The following is a 16761-nucleotide window of genomic DNA, read 5'->3' as shown; positions in this document are numbered from 1 at the left end:
GTAAAAACATCCAATATTTACATGCTAAACATGAAGAGATACATATGAAGAGAGATACTATGAAAACATATAATTTCATCTTTCCCTTCTTCAAACTTTAATATTCGTCCATCTATTCACAACTTCTAATTAACTCTCATTTCTTGCATTAAGTTTTTTCAGGTTTGTCTAACTGGCTCACAGATTACCAGATTAGAACTCCAGGCATCCAATGTACACAAGTAAAGGGTCTTGTACATAATATGTTAAATAGCAGTGAGATTATAACAAATGAGCCATGTTATCTACTCGTAAAAGCAAAATTCAAGATTGTTACTACTACAGTCAAGAATATGTAAAACTGAGATCGGGTTAATTTATATTACACTTTTGTACAGCAAAAAAGTAATAATGGCTAGATTTTCAAGCTGTACATACTGCAGTACCTGTGATGGGATTTGCATGCTGAAGACAGCCGACTAGAACAAGTCCATATTATCTGAGAGCAAGCAACACGTAGATCATACAAAAATACAATATCATTGGAGAAACAGCAGCCATCCAAATACTCTTTAAATTAGCTTCTTGTGTACAAAGTTACTTTCTTCCAACATATGCTGCCAATTTTGATAAATCTGGGATCCAAAATGATAGTTCGGAAGAGCCGGTAACAAACATTAAACTGCCTGGGGCCCATTTTATAACAGGGGGTTCGTTTATAGTGCTTAGCCAACTAGCCACCTAGAAACACCATAAAAAATGAGTGGCATGAACAGCTCATAGGCAGGGAAGATCAAGAAAAAGCAATTACAGAGACAACTTGAAACTGATATAAAATGAAACAAAAAGAATCCCAGAAGAATAGGACAGACAGGACAGTCCTAGTTGCTATTGTAGAGGTCACAAGTTCCAACCGAAATAAGTCATTTCTAGGCTACACCAAAACCAGAAGCTAGGTTGACCCGCAAGCAAATATTTGTCTGCTAACAAATTTTTAATACAATTATTGCTTTTATTATGACTAGAAGTGATATTATTATTTAGTAATATATCTTTTTATACCAGCAATGAAACTTAATAATCAAGGCATGCCGACAGAGATATACCACTGAACTTTCAATAAAAATAACAATGGAAATTGTATGCATTTTATAAAAGACATTGGGTGACTTTCAACCCATTTGACATGTTCCCCTTTTCGCTAAATTTTCTCATTGTCTGCTTGACATATTACACAACCCAATTTTATCCATTCGTAAGTAAATGAGCCGAAATTGACCTCTAGCTATTGGATTCTAATGGCAAAAAGTTAAATATGCTTGTCTCTATAATCTTAGGCACTCGGGAGTTTTAAAATACACCATGTTGATAAAAATGAAAATTTTGTGACCATCATGCTTGGTTTTAGCTTTTAATAAACCATTCTTATGGTAAAAAAAAAACACCAAAAAAAATTCGCATCTGGGAAATGAAACATTTTTACATCAAAAAAATTAATGTAGTGTTCTGATTGCATTTTTCTACAACTAAAATGGTTTTTTTTTTTAGTGAGAGCTAATGTTTCTCGCTCGTGCAAATAACTTTGACAAGGGTCCAAACGTGCAAGAAAGATCATTGTTGTTTTATAAGATTCCAGCAGATGGTTTTTTCTTACAGTTACAGATGACAACCCTAAAAACCACAGCTTGATTATCAATATGATTGCACAAAGTACTGGGGAGTTGAAAATTAAGGTTTAAAAAATGCATTGCCTTTCTAAAATCAACTCATTATAATTTTATTTGTATCTTTTGGGGTGTGAGGGAAGAGAAGGGGAAGTTTAGGAGAATTAGTGAATCATACTTCTTTGCCGCTCCGAATGCTCCAAGCATACACGCTGCCATCGCCTGACCCTGTAAAGTAACAATCTGATCAATCTGGTGCACGCTTGATCGTATTTTACGGAACTTATTTTGTTTCTTTCTTGTTTGTGATATCATTTAGTGGTACAAACTAATATTGATATTACCTGATATTACATACGATCCTTCAGGACTAAAAGAGGCCTCCAAAGTGGAATGACTTGAAACTGGTTTCACATTATAGGTGCACAGCTACAAAAAATATAAAACAATCCTTAGAAAACATGAGCACAAACTTATATATGAAGTGAAATCATCCTTATAACTTTTAGAGTAACGAAATCACTTACGAGTGTGCCGCGAAAGGAATCAAGTACATGAATACGGCCGTCCATAGTTGTCAAAAGCATGAGTCTACCATCATTACTGAATTTAACAACGTTTGCATCCGACAAATCTCCACCAACAGAATATATTTCAAAGGGACCCTTAAAGAGATAAAAATTCAAAAACTTAATGATAGTTTAACTTCTAGTTTCATTAAAAATATTACAGCTTATGATCATAGACCTCCAAATGTATAACAAGTACCTTTTCATAATTGCGAGAATCAAACATTCTTATGGATCCTCCGAAAGCAACTGCAAATACAAGCCCCTGATCGTCGTAAGCTGTAGCTGGTCTTCCTTTAACACGTAAAAGACCCTTAATCCAAAAACTTAATCAGCACCACTTTTGCATGGAATACATACATACATATATATAACATATATAAAGAAAAAAATCAAACGGAGTAGAAGACAACCTGACATTTGTCGGCTCTTTGATCCCATAGCAGAACAGTTCTATCGAGGGAGCCAGATATAAAACAATCTGTCCCGGCACATAAACTAAGAGAGACAACCCTGGAGAATGAAAACGATACAAAACGTTGAGTAAATAATAAGCATGCAAGTAGAATGGCATATGAAGCAAGACCCTGCCTGTCATGATGACCTCTAAAGTAGCGCAAGTACTTGTTGTCAAGCAACGAGAGAAGCCGAAGAGATTCTGCATTAGCAAACAAAATAAGGATAAAGACTAATAAAATGCACAGCTATTGAAGAACAAATTGATAGACTAACCATCCCATCCATTCTTAGAGGAGTATATGACAGTAGTAGGGTGCGATGTGAAGGAAACCAGGTCAACCCCATACTTTTTGCTATTAATTGTCTTCAAACATCTGCACACAAAGAGGTGATTATGCATTGCAACAAATAAATACAGAAAATTAAACGATACTCATTGACTGCCTTGACCAGAGCTCGTTTCTTTCAATAAGAAAAATTACATAATTCAACCAAAAAACATACGTTGCATTAGCCACATCATAGAGTCGAATGGACTCATCATCACTAGCAGTCACCAAAAAATTTGACGTCTTATGAAAATCCATTGAACTTATCCTACCACTCTGCAAGGAAGTATACTTAGTTTCAATATATTGATTAACATGACATACAGATATATACCCAATCATACATCAACTTATATCTTTGGAAACGGATAGGAGAAACAGATTGTGTGTATCAATAATGATCACAATTCAGGAAAATAAGATACTGCATTATGCACCTCAAAAGCAAAAACTGACTTCCATGTGAGTCTCAGTATGGCAACAGATATGGAACACAGAGAACCATGCATATATACCTCAACCGCAATACTAAAATTAAGCAGTTGAAATTAAATTCATCATATATGTTAGCAACATTTATAGCACCGATAAGAGATGAGCACAAAAAATGATGACATTCTATATGGACCCCTTGATGCCAAAAACAAGTTCTGTTTGAAACACAGACCAGCATCATTACATGTACAAATATATTATGATCATTCATGATTTAGAAATAAGAACCACAGACAACCGACTAAGTTACCACGCCTCAATTATGCCAAATAAAACAACCGACTAAGTTACCATGCCTCAATTATGCCAAATGAAATGATTCCCTTCATATGTCATCAATATTAGTTACGCTTTTCCCAACTTCTAGAATAACCATTAAAGTTGATTTACTCTTAGTAATAGCTAAAGTCCCATGGTTTACTGTTAAAAATGCACACATTGAACATGGCAGATGTGCTGTTGAGATCTTTAAATGAATGATTCAGCGACTTTCCCACTCCTTAGCTTTAAGACCGTCGTCTTTAAGACTTTAAGAGGAACAACTGGATAAGTGCTTAGTACATGGTATAGATAGAATATTCCAATAGCAACATTATCTGCATGTTTGTATATATTAAGCCTAAAAAAAAAAATTCAATCTCTGGATAATTATTCTACGAAATCCACCAAAAGCAAATATTTTCCTCCTCCTTGTTCAACCAACATAAGCACACATGAACTGACCTCCAAACTTTTTTATAGATCATTAATCAGTATGCTAAATTCATAACACGAGAAAATATTGCAAAAGCAATAATAACATACTTATCCAACCTTTCCACAAAATACAACAAAGAAGCCCACATATATCTATTCCCTTCCCCCAGCCACTGCAAACCCTATCTCTAAAGGTATTATTTATACATTTTCAGTAACTGTCTTACCAATAACGCAATATTTCAGCAGAAAAATAACAATATTTCATATTAAAAAAAAAATATATATATATATATATATATAACTATCCCAGTTTATTGCCCAGAAGGCTAGAACACCCACGTACTTTCCCATTTTATCCTTAGGCGTAAAAATAACAAATTTTAATTTATTATAAGAGAAGATAATTTTTTTTATCGTTGTCAATAAGGTTAGAATACCTAAGTACTTTCCCATTTGTTCTTTCCGAACCTTCTAACGTTAAAAGACGGTCTCATTTCCCTTTTGAGTCATAAAAACTTCCAAAAATCAACTGACATTAATCATCTATACTTCTATACTATCTATACTTCTATATCTATATCTATATCTATATCTATACTACTATATTAAAAAGCAAAAAGCCTTGTTTAACATTTTAAGTTTCAACATTTCATCAAAATCAAATTACATCAATAACCTACACTACTCGCCATCGCTGCCACCGCCACTGCCACCAATCTCCACCGCCATTACATCAACCAGCACCGGCGCTGCATCGCTCGGGTACAGTTACACAAAAAAGCTAACATTTTTATATAGAAACCTAGACAACAAACCCTAATCTAATACTCACTAATTACATTCATAGCATAAAGATAAAGATATAGAGATATACATACATAATCACGGAACGCCATGCCGACTTCCATACTCTGAATAATTTCTTCAGTTAGCTCTAATGATACCTTATCTTCTCCATCTGATATTTGTCCACCACCTATACATACATACATACATACACAAAATATATAAAAAAATTATATAATTACGAATAATTCGAATTGAGTTCAATAAAATTACTTACCTGCCATAAGTTAGCTTCTACGAATGACAGGTCGAATTTTTTTTTTTTTATCTCGCTGTTTCTGTATGTATAGATATATAGATGTATGTTGTATATCTGGAAAATTAGGGCAAAGGATGGTGTGAGATTTATGGAGGGAATTGGGGTTTTGATTCACCGGATTTCACAGTCAAATAACTTTATAACTTTTTTCCTAGCTTCAGATATTTATAAGTTTGGGCTAATGTGAAGGTTTCTTTCTAGTTTATGCTTGGGCCGGCCCACTAACTCCTATACTGGTAAGTGGTATAGTGGTATACTCTCTTTCAGTCTTTTGTTGGTAGGAAATATAAGTCAAATAACTTATGACTTTTAGTAACGCACGATCCACTTTGTTCGATTATTTTTAGGATGTTTGGCGTAGTTTTTAAGATATTAAAGTTGAGCAAGTTGTGTCTAAAAAGCATAACTAGTTAGTTTAACTTAATAGCTACTGTTCAAAAAAAAAAATTTTTTTAACTTAATAGCTTATTATATACGAGTATACAACAGACAGATATATGAGAGAATCTACTGTAGTAGTTATTGTATTTACAAAAAATAATTTTCTTATAATAGCACTACTAGTTATGATCATGTCGTGTCTAAGAGTTTTCTTAAACTTTCTATATGGACATGAGAATATTGGTGGAGTGATTTCACCTAATTTCATTTATTGTCGGTTCTATGTTAGATTGGTAATGTATAAAGTGATAAGAACCATGGTTTATCATCACGATTTTAAATTTGGTGATAACATTATCAATATTAAAAGTAATATTACATCTTGATCAAGTGTTACCATTGGAAATACCAAATACATATGATGGAAATCTTTAAATTATATTTTTTTTACACAAAGTATCAAACGTACGATGTAGAGTCAAGTCATACATCGTACAAATATTGAGAATAGTTATTGTTATATAGTAATTATTTTTGTATACAAGTTATAATAAAACAACATATCATTGTGTTGTTGAATTGTCATTTTTACATCAATAAAATTATTATATGCTATTTTAGAATCTCACTTATAGTATAAGTCTGAAATTAGATCATTATTATCAAATTGTCAGTAAGAAGGATAATGGCTAATGGTAAAAATAAAAAAATTGGCTAATGGTAACTGCTAAGCCTGTCAAATCTGCATTAAAATAATACGAGTAGTCATTTTACGTTCAATTACTTTTTAAACTTTGAATAAAAATTTGACGGTAACACACTATTTCACATTCCCCATTAAAAACAAGTAATGAAAGTACAAGCTAGTTGGACAAACATATATTTTTTAGAACTTCCAGCACATTATATAATAAAGATTTATACAAAATTAATATAATACACCGTATATAAATAGAACATTATATGATCGATCATGTAGTTCATTTCACTTCATTCAAGTATTCATTTTACATTTACGCAAAACTGGACTAAAATGAATTGTAGTACGATTAAAACAAATTGTAATTAAGGCGTTCCAAATTTATGTAAGAAAATTGGGATCTACCTTTTAGGTGACAAATCTTGGTTTAAAAAGTTTTTTGAGTAGAAATATTTCTTAATCGATTACCTTTTACTTTTTGAAAACATCCTACCAAGTGATGGAATGAAGGTTTTCTTTTTAGCCTTCTTGGTCTTAAAGGACGAAGTGTTCCCTTGGATTTTTGGTACTTCAACAATCACTTTGGTAGGTAAAGGAATATCAAACTCACGAGTCGTTTTTAGTTTTAACTCGGTCACGTTGTTATCATCATCATGTTTGTACTTGTCTTCTACTTGTTGCTTCAATCGAGTTGGGTTTGCGTTTTGAATAAACTTGATCTCTTCTATATCGGTGTCATTTGGTTCGTGATGACTTGGATGAGGTTCTCTTGTCGACCTCAAATGGTTGAGCTCCGATTTAGTCTCTTCCAATTGTTGTTTTAACGACATAAGATAATAAGCCATTAACTTTTTCTCATCTTTTGAGTCTTCAGGGATGTGTTTTTCCTCTCCAAGTCCCTTTTGTGATATCTTTTGGTTGTTTTCTCTTGCTACATTTTCCATCTATTAAAACATTCTATTAAAAAAATATACATTTATTTGGGCCATATAGATACATTTATAAATTTAAGCACACTTTTACCTTTTTAAAACTCGTAAAATACATATATTTTAGGCTACTATTCACATTGTAAAACATACATAAAAAGAAAAAGATGATTTGAAGAATGATATAACCTTTTTGAGCTTGTTGGCATAAACCTCATTAGCTAAAACTTTCTCGCCAAATAATAAAACAGCTTCTTTTACCGACTTAAATGGTTGTCTACTATCGATTTCCACCCTCCCTCTCACCACTAAACCCTCCTCCATATCCTTTTTGAAAAACAAGTTTTTGTTTTAAAAACTAGTGCGTTGACAACACATGCAACATATCAAACCACCACAACTTGTTTGTGAAATCAATGAAGATAAGAAAGATTTATACAAAGATATGATATGATATATAATTAGGCATATATATCTTGGCTTCCACTTCACTAAATTCTGTTAATTGAAGTTGATGTTTTTCTGTTTTGGTGGTTGCACCATCTTATTCCTTCTAATCATTTTCCTATGTATATGGCAATAACTAAATCATAATTCATTGAAAGGAGGAATCATATCACACCTTACTTGTATATAACTACTAATGTATGATATAATAGACAAGTAATAATGCTTTGTACAGTATTAAAGATAAAAATGCAATTTTTTATGAGTGTAATGATCATGTACAATCGTCATTTAAGGGTGTGTTTTCTATGATTAGAGTTTTTTTTTATATATAATCGTAGCCACGGGCCACAATCTTATGTATTTGAAAGGCATATGTAAATACAATGGTTACATCTAATATTTTTTCATCACTGGTGGTTTAATTTGTCAATACCACTTTTTACGGGTTTTATGTCTCGATGTATAAGGGAGATTAAAATATAGTCTAACTTTATATTTACATGAGCTCAAGATATTGTTTTTAGGTACTAACCAATGATACAAAAAAATCTCGAGCTTTGCTAGAAATGAAAATCAAATTTATGTCTCTAAAAACAATAGCTTCAATCGCTTGATCCACTAAGTTGATTAGATCTCATATATGCATCATGCATGTAACATCGGATTTGAATAGATAGTTTAATACTAATATGGCTAAATTAAACTTGTAGACTAATAACGGGGTCTCGTTGTCATATCTTTGATGGTGAGGAGGTTTTTTTTCATAGTGGGGTTTCTTTTTTGTAGGCCAGGGTTTAAGTTACATTTGTAGCACTTAAATATAATTTGCTTCACGAGCATTGTTCGACTCGAAAACTTGATTTTTTTAACTTATAATTAAAATATTAAAAATCATTATATTAAATAATATATACTCTTATAATAATATACATATATTTATTATACAAATACAAATATAATATAATATTAATATGTTATGGTAGAAATAAAAGAAAAAAAATGAAATATATATATATACACACACAAAAGAGAAAGTACCAGCGTGTTGCGGCGGTGAGACGGTAGGGTGATAGGTCATAGGAGGTGATAAGTCATAGAATATGAAAGTCAAATGTTTTAGCCGTACAAGCTCTGCCCTCGAATTTAAAAATTCGTCGAAAGTATATCGAATGATATCTCTAATGAAAGAGCATGAATTTTGAAGAACACCCATATAATTTTTATAATTTATCGATATACGGTTTTTAAGATAAAAGATTTTGAATGAATTAGAGTAATAAAATGATTTATAAAGGAGAGAAAAAAAATGAGTGGTTGATATTTGAGGAGAAAGAGAAAAATGAGTTGTTGGGATTTAAGGGTATTATAAGTATATTAAGTAGAGATGTTTAAGTTAGTGAATAAAGAAAGATGATAATTTAGGTAGTTCAAATCATCTTTTGAAATTTTAAAAAAGGACAAAATACTTTATAAGATAATATATAGATTTAGATATTGAGACTCGAAAGGTGACCAACATTGACTCGGACGAGTATGGAGCAAAACTAAGTTACCCACCAAGTTGTCTCGTTTTCATTTTGTTTTGACTTGAGTCATGACTCATACGAGTTTGACAGCTATTATGACGATTGTAATTCGAGGGGCAAAAGCTTTATTGTTTTTAGAAAACATCGGGGCTCTTTTGTATAGGTTCTTAATTGACTGGCCTTAATAGGTTTTGGGTTTTATAGTTGAACTGTAAATGGACTTGGCTTGTTGAGCTTTTATAATTTACATGTATATGGGCTGCTATAGTGAATCTCAATATATAGCTTTGTGAAGGTGGGTTTCGTATCTGGCTACTACATGCCTACATGTGTATGGGCTTTTATAATTTAAATGATGTATATAGTTAGCTGGCTTAGCTAAATGGTTTTAACCGTTAATGTAAACATAAAAAAAATTCAAAATACACTTGAAACTTTTTTTTTTTTTTGGAAAACTAAGAAAGGTACTCGCACAATATAGTGGCAAGAGCGACCACTAGTGGAGGTGATAGTGACGAATGGTATACATAATTGATGTAAAGTTATTTGATTTAAAGGAGGTAATGAAACTATTATGAAAGATAAATGATTAATTGTGTAACTTACTTCATTAAGAATATAATGGTCATTTCGCATCCAATTCTTTTTATAAAAGGAGGTTAATTAAGGGTACTTTAGTTAATTTGCATCTAAGCTTTTTCTATCTCTTTTCATAAGAAAAAAAAAAGGGGGGGGGAATTTTATAAAATATCATAGATTTTGCATGAACCAGCTTACCAAAATACATTAAGCAAAATACATATGTCAATATTCAACCAAAAACTGATATACATAGCTCATATCTAAAATTTGAAATGAAACATAATCAAAATAGTCAAAATAACTCGAAAACACATGAAACAATATTGTGTAAATCATAACACATCTTTAATTAACTTGGATTCTTAGATCCTTTATATATGGATTATTTTTATGAATTGAAATTCGGTTTGAATCTCATATAAGATGTCTCTACTATCAAATAGGAAAACATCCATCGTCGAATTGTCACTAGAAACAAAGCAACTTGTTTTGAGGAGCTCTTTGACGACCCACTTGACACCTAATGCATCAATTGCTTTGTATGTCACCTAACTCATATCTAAAACTTGAAATGAAACATAATCTAAATAGCCAAAATTACTCGAAAACATATGAAACAATATTGTTTAAATCATAACTCATCTTCAATTAACTTGGATCCCTTGATCTTTTATATATAGATAATTTTTATGTATCCAAATTCGATTAGAATTTTATATGAGATGTCTCTACTATCAAATAGGAAAATATCCATTGCCGAATTGTCATCTAGAGAGAAAGTAAATTGTTTTGAGAAGCTCTTTGACGACCCATTGGACACCTAATGCATCAAACTTTGCTTTGTATATCTCAAACAATTCGTCAAATGAATTTCAAATACTTAGCCTCTAGAATGTATTTACATTACAACATTGTTAAAATTTCCATATGATAATTTGTAATAAAAAGTAGACAAAGAAACCAAAGTGATTAAAAAAGGACAAAAGTTATAAATACACACAAATCTAACAAAGATGTCTAGAAATAACATATATATCATAAATAAGGTCACGAAACATACTTTAACTTGGAAGGTCTCTTTAAGGGTGATGGTAATAATATTAATATAGTAAAACTTATACCTTTTGTTTTGTTCTAATGTAGACAATGAACATGGAAAAAAAAATATCAATGTAGATATTATGTTTTAAATTTTCTTCCAATGACAACATACATTATGTGTTTTGTCATAAGTCATATTTTTTCATTAATATTGTTGTAAGCTTTGAGAGTAGATACATTGGTAACCTCACCTATATTAATATTTTGTTACATTTATTGTTTGTATTTAAAAAAAGCCAAAATATAAAACCAAATTATTACCTATTTAAATAAAATTCGTATGAACATTACTTTTGTTTAATTGGTTAATTGTATATGTTATATACAGGAAATTAACACTAATAATAGTAGATGGGATGGTATGCTTTCTGAAAAACAGAAGTTCGACTTACTCTATAAGCACTTTGCTCTTTTTTTCTTTCTTCCTTTCAGCTTTTTCCATTTTCATACCATTTAATATTATATATAAATATTGTCATCGGTTAGTGGGATTTAAATTTAATATGGTCCGTTAGATCCACCAATTGTCTTATCTTACACGTTAAAACTCCTCCTTTTAAAAAGCATTTTATCCAAAAGTTTGTTAGCTTCTTAAAAAACATGTACTAAATTACACCCTTAGGGGAGCTATGCCATATTAAATCTTCCATTAAAAAAGGATACTTTGTTAGCCTTATCCCTTATCTAATTGCCTCCACATGTTAAAAAAATTTAACACTTTCCATTACAACAACTAATGAGAAATTTATCACATTTTAAAATTCAATTTCACACAATTTCCCTCCAACAATTCAAAAAAATCGACGTCTATATAAAGAGATCCATATTAAGCTTTTTTTTCCCACAACTTTACTAATCAAATCACAAGCTTTTCAAATCACTAAAATATACACTTTCCACAACAATGGCTCTAAACAATAAAACAAATGTTACCTTGTCATCCAACCATTCAAAAAATAAAAACGCAATGATACCTTCGATTTCAAAAAACAAAAACGCGAGGATAACTTGAAAAATTGGAAGTAGGAGGAGGTGATCGTGCTTAGCGATTCGGAAGATGAAGAAATTGACGATTTGCATTACAATGGTGATGATGATCATGATGACCAAATTTCCGAATTGAATTACGATGGTGATGATGATGATTTTCATTTCTTGGATAACTTCGTCGTCATGGATGATGTTATACCTATTGAAAATAATCTTAACCATGTTAGTAACGTATATACAATATTAACTCCCAATTTTTATTCCATGTATTTTTTAACAAAATATTGATGTTTTATATAGGAGAACTTGCAAGGTGATGATGAATTTGATATGTTCAATGAATTTGTTCTATTGGATGAAATTGATCACAACGAAGGCAAAACTAATTTGGTAATAAGATGTCTGCATTGTATATTCGTGCTTTTTCAATTATCGTTTTTTATTCTCTTTTTTAATTGTTATATAGCATATTTATAACGTTGACGATGAAATCCACTAAATGTCTGCACGTGGATTAATTCAGATATTCATTACTTCATGATATATGTGTATGCTCCTCAGGATGAAGCCACTAAACGAGAGGTTTGGAGGTTCTTATCTTCGTTTATTTCCTCTTGCGCCTGTCATGTTATTGTGCTTGGTGACTTTAACTCTGTCTGAAATCCTTCTGAAAGGATTGGGTCTAGTTTCGATCAAGGTAATGCAGATGCATTCAATTCGTTTATTGTTGATAACGATTTGGTTGATGTTTCTTTAGGTGGTTATAAATTTACTCGTGTCGGGGGTAACTTGGCTGCTAAACTGGATAGATTTTTGATTTCAAATCATCTTTGGTCTCTCTTGGGGAATTATCATGCTCTTGTATTGGACAGAACTGTGTCAGATCATCATCCAATTCTTCTATTTCAAAAGTCCCTTGACTATGGACCGATTCCTTTCAAGGTGTTCAATTCTTGGTCTCGACTTGATGGTTTTAAAGATATGATTAAATTGCATTGGGAGAATTCTGGTTCCATTTCTGGCTCCACTCTAAGTCGGTTTAGGCTTAGACTTAAAAATCTCAAAAGTGCTATTAAAGAGTGGATTCTTCTTAATAAAAATGAAAGTGACCTTGTTGCTCATAAGGCAAATTTAGTTGACTTGGACCATGAGTTTCATAATGGAGGAGGCGGTAATAATTTTGTGCATAATAGAAAAGAGGTGGTTCATAAAATCATGGAGGTTGAACTCAAGATTGCTATGGATTTGAAGCAAAAATCAAAAATTAATTGGTGTATTGATGCTGATGAAAACTCGCGTTTCTTTCATGCTTATGTCAATAAAGCTAGGAAGAACATCTCTATTCAAGGTGTCAAGGTTGGAGGTGTTTGGGTCGATAACCCCGAAGGAGTTAAAAATGCATTCCTGGATCACTTTTCTTCCAAATTCAAAAGGAAGCCTTTTCTGAATATTACTTCCAGAAGTAACAGGTTTAAATCCTTAGCTCCGGATCAGGCGACGGGTTTAGAGTGTGATATTACTGAAGTTGAAGTCAAGACAACTCTTTGGGAGTGTGGTAGTGATAAATCTCCCGGTCCAGATGGTTTCACTTTTGGTTTTCTGAAAGAGCATTGAGATATTTTCAAAATTGATGTGGTGGATTTCGTGGTAAGATTTTTCCAAGCAGGTTTTCTTCCCCATGGTTGTAACTCCTCATTTATCACTCTTATTCCGAAAGTTACTAACCTCCTATCTGTGGATGATTATAGACCTATTAGTTTAATTGGTATTGTAACACCCATCATTTAAAAGTGAAGTCAATACAGTTGTTTAGGAGTGTGGCAGTGATAAATCTCCCGGTTCGGATGGTTTCACTTTTGGTTTTCTGAAAGAGCATTGGGATATTTTCAAAGTTGATGCGGTGGATTTCATGGTAAGATTTTTCCAAACAGGTTTTCTTCCCCCTGGTTGTAACTCCTCATTTATCACTCTTATTCTGAAAGTTACTAACCCCCTGTTTGTGGATGATTATAGACTTATTAGTTTAATTGGTATTGTAACACCCATCATTTAAAAGTAAGGATTTCCAAAAACTTTCACCTAACGGTGTCAAAGAATGCGGAACGGACATAAAAGTCAAACCAGTAAATTCAGTTTGGTTTATTCATTAATTGGTGTTACTTGCCATATCATTGAAACAAGTCTAAATGGAAATCCATCGGTTGCCCAACATAAAACAACCGATCACAAGTCTTAATAATCCATCAAAATCTTGACATAATTTAAAGGTTTAAAGGAGCAGCCACTATGGGTAAACTATGATCATCTCCAAGCAATCTACCTATGTCTCGCTCTTTATTCATCAACACTCAAAGCTTGCTAAACTTGAGGGAACAACACATTTCAAGAAACAAGTGTTAGCTAACGAATTAGCTAAGTAAGATAACACATATATTATTTATAAAGCGTTTGTGCAATTAAAACATTATATAAAAATCGTATTACATCATTAAGGCACATATCATCTCAAAACATCACATTATTGCATTTAACATCTTTCATATATGATAGATCATCCTAATTGTGCCTATACATCTTTAACATCTTCATGCATCGCATCTATACATCTTTTGTGGTGGTGACATAATTCACACCCGACTAGATGAACGACCATTCGGTAGTACATCAATGTTGTTAAGGAATGGCAAGCCAATCCCTGAGTAATCCGTATGTACAAGACAAATGGGGTTGGTAAGACCTCCTGTATTACTCTACACATTGTACCTCGTTGCAAGGAGCTACCCAAGCAACCACATCAAACGCACAACCCTGGCAAAGGCATGTACGAGTTAAGCTTAACACTTTCATCTCTGTAAAATAGCTCGAGCATTAGCACATATCACATCACATCAATTCACATTAACGTTGGGCCCTTAAACGTGCACGTGTCATGGCAACCAAATAAGTCTAGTGAACTAGATGAACAAGCCATACAAACATGCACATTTCAATACATCTCAAAACATAGCATATCATTTCATATCACCTCATTTCATTTCATATCATAGGGACTGCATATCAGGCCTCAATCGTCATTTACATATCCATAACACCTCCCGTATACCCCCGAATACCCATAAGCAAACAAGATATCATTAGGGAAGTTTAAGTATGAAAACCATGCTTTTGTTGAACCCTCAGCGTGTCAAAATAGTGTATTTTACCTCGTAGAAGCGTACAACAAATGATAACGTAAGTTACCGAGCTTTGCACATATTCCCGACTACCTATAATCAACATAGGACCGATTTATGAGTATAACGAGACTAAACTGACCTACAGTCTAAATACGTGTCACATACCCTTTAATTACCGTCATTCCAAATAATAGTCTCTTTTGACTATTACCCTAGGAATTAGTCTATTTTGGTCTATTCTCAACTTTTGTCTATTTATAGACTATTACCCTAGGAATTAGTCTCCTTTTTTACTATTACCCAATAAATTAGTCTCCTTTTTTACTATTACCTAAAAAACGAGTTTTACACCAGAAAAAGACTCTTTTAAGATCTAAACAATCCTTGATCAAAACGGCACGAAACGATTGAATCTAGAGGGAAGACTCGTTTGGAAGAGAGGGAGATCGGCCGGAGGGTTCTCATGTATGATGGCAGATGATTTGTGACAATTAAGGATACCTAGTTGCCCTTTAATCCCTGGCCATCCCTTCTTAGCTTACACTTAGGGCCCCTCCAGTCTTAAACTTAACTTTCTTAGCCTAAACTTCCTACCGGGAGTCTTAACACTCAATCAAGCATATAATTACTTAATGTCACTTTGATTACCTTCATCAAATATCATATTTACATATTCACATTAAATACATAAGCATTTAATCATGTAATCACATATAAGGCATATTTACTTAACAAACCTAACGTTAACTAACGGATGGTCAAATAGTTAAGCACGCAAAGTTCGGGATGTTACAGGTATCCAATATAAAATTATTGCCAAGATTTTGACGAACAGGTTGTCTACTGTATTGGATACGGTAGTCAGTTCTACGCAGTTGACATTTATTAAATGAAGAAATATTCTAGATGGCCCTCTTAGCTTGAACGAAATTGTTGATTTTTACAAGAGGAAGAAGAAAAAAGCGTTATTCCTGAAATTGGATATCGCTAAAGCGTATGATTCTCTTAATTGGAGTTACTTGTTGTCCATTATGTCTTTTATGGGTTTTAGTCGACGTTGGATTAGTTGGATCTCGGGTTGTCTTTATTATGCAAAATCTTCCATTCTTATTAACGGAAGTCTTACTAAAGAATTTGCTTTTGAAAGAGGTATCCGAAGGGTGACTCCATGGCTCCGTTTCTTTTTATCCTTGCTATGGAAGGCTTACATGTGGCTTTGGAGGACTTGAAAGCTTCTGGTGATATTCGAGGTATCCAGGTTGGTAATATATCTCTCTTGCATCTTATTTATGCCGATGATGTTTTATTTATGGGTGATTGGTCAGAGGAAAATCTGAGAAACATTATGGCTGCTTTTTCTTGCTTCTTCTTGGCCTCGTGTCTGAAAATCAATCTTCATAAATCCAAGCTTTTTGGAATTGGGGTTAGGGGCTCGGATTTGGATCATTTTGCTACTGTGGCTAGATGTTCTAAAGACTCATTTCCTTTCTCATATTTGGGGGTCCCTATTGGTGCTAATATGTCTAAATGTGAATCTTGGAATCCTAGCGTCGAGAAGTTTTCTAAACGTTTGTCTAAATGGAAGGCTAATATGTTATCTATCGGGGGGCGTAGTACTTTGGTCTCT

At 32.7% G+C, this 16761-nt stretch overlaps 2 protein-coding genes across 2 annotated transcripts; both read right to left on the bottom strand.

Annotated features, from left to right (window-relative positions):
* Nucleotides 1-231: 231 nt before the first annotated feature.
* Nucleotides 232-5411, bottom strand: LOC122603982 (protein ANTHESIS POMOTING FACTOR 1). Its single transcript, XM_043776855.1, has 11 exons — nucleotides 5258-5411; nucleotides 5073-5170; nucleotides 3176-3276; nucleotides 2945-3045; nucleotides 2804-2870; nucleotides 2626-2725; nucleotides 2412-2525; nucleotides 2171-2308; nucleotides 1988-2072; nucleotides 1822-1871; nucleotides 232-720 (listed from the first exon to the last, which is right to left on the bottom strand). Exons 1-11 carry the CDS (start codon nucleotides 5262-5264, stop codon nucleotides 577-579), a joined length of 1005 nt encoding a protein of 334 aa, XP_043632790.1. The 5' UTR covers nucleotides 5265-5411; the 3' UTR covers nucleotides 232-576.
* A 1215-nt stretch (nucleotides 5412-6626) lies between these two features.
* Nucleotides 6627-7633, bottom strand: LOC122606206 (WEB family protein At3g51220-like). Its single transcript, XM_043779165.1, has 2 exons — nucleotides 7499-7633; nucleotides 6627-7324 (listed from the first exon to the last, which is right to left on the bottom strand). The coding sequence occupies exons 1-2, from the start codon at nucleotides 7631-7633 to the stop codon at nucleotides 6845-6847; spliced, it is 615 nt and encodes a 204-aa protein (XP_043635100.1). The 3' UTR covers nucleotides 6627-6844.
* Between the last annotated feature and the right edge of the window lie 9128 nt (nucleotides 7634-16761).

The sequence above is a fragment of the Erigeron canadensis genome, chromosome 6 (assembly GCF_010389155.1).
Source record: "Erigeron canadensis isolate Cc75 chromosome 6, C_canadensis_v1, whole genome shotgun sequence".
Taxonomy (NCBI): domain Eukaryota; kingdom Viridiplantae; phylum Streptophyta; class Magnoliopsida; order Asterales; family Asteraceae; genus Erigeron; species Erigeron canadensis.
This window is presented reverse-complemented; position numbering and strand designations above follow the sequence as displayed.

Excerpts from the sequence above, each read along its gene's own strand:
- LOC122603982 (XM_043776855.1), bottom strand. Across the intron at positions 3,277-5,072 it reads GCATGGCGTTCCGTGATTAT|AGTGGTAGGATAAGTTCAAT; the intron begins GTATGTATATCT and ends ACTTCCTTGCAG. Across the intron at positions 3,046-3,175 it reads TATGATGTGGCTAATGCAAC|ATGTTTGAAGACAATTAATA; the intron begins GTATGTTTTTTG and ends CTTTGTGTGCAG.
- LOC122606206 (XM_043779165.1), bottom strand. The coding sequence starts at position 7,633 with ATGGAGGAGGGTTTAGTGGTGAGAGGGAGGGTGGAAATCGATAGTAGA. Across the intron at positions 7,325-7,498 it reads ATGCCAACAAGCTCAAAAAG|ATGGAAAATGTAGCAAGAGA; the intron begins GTTATATCATTC and ends ATGTTTTAATAG.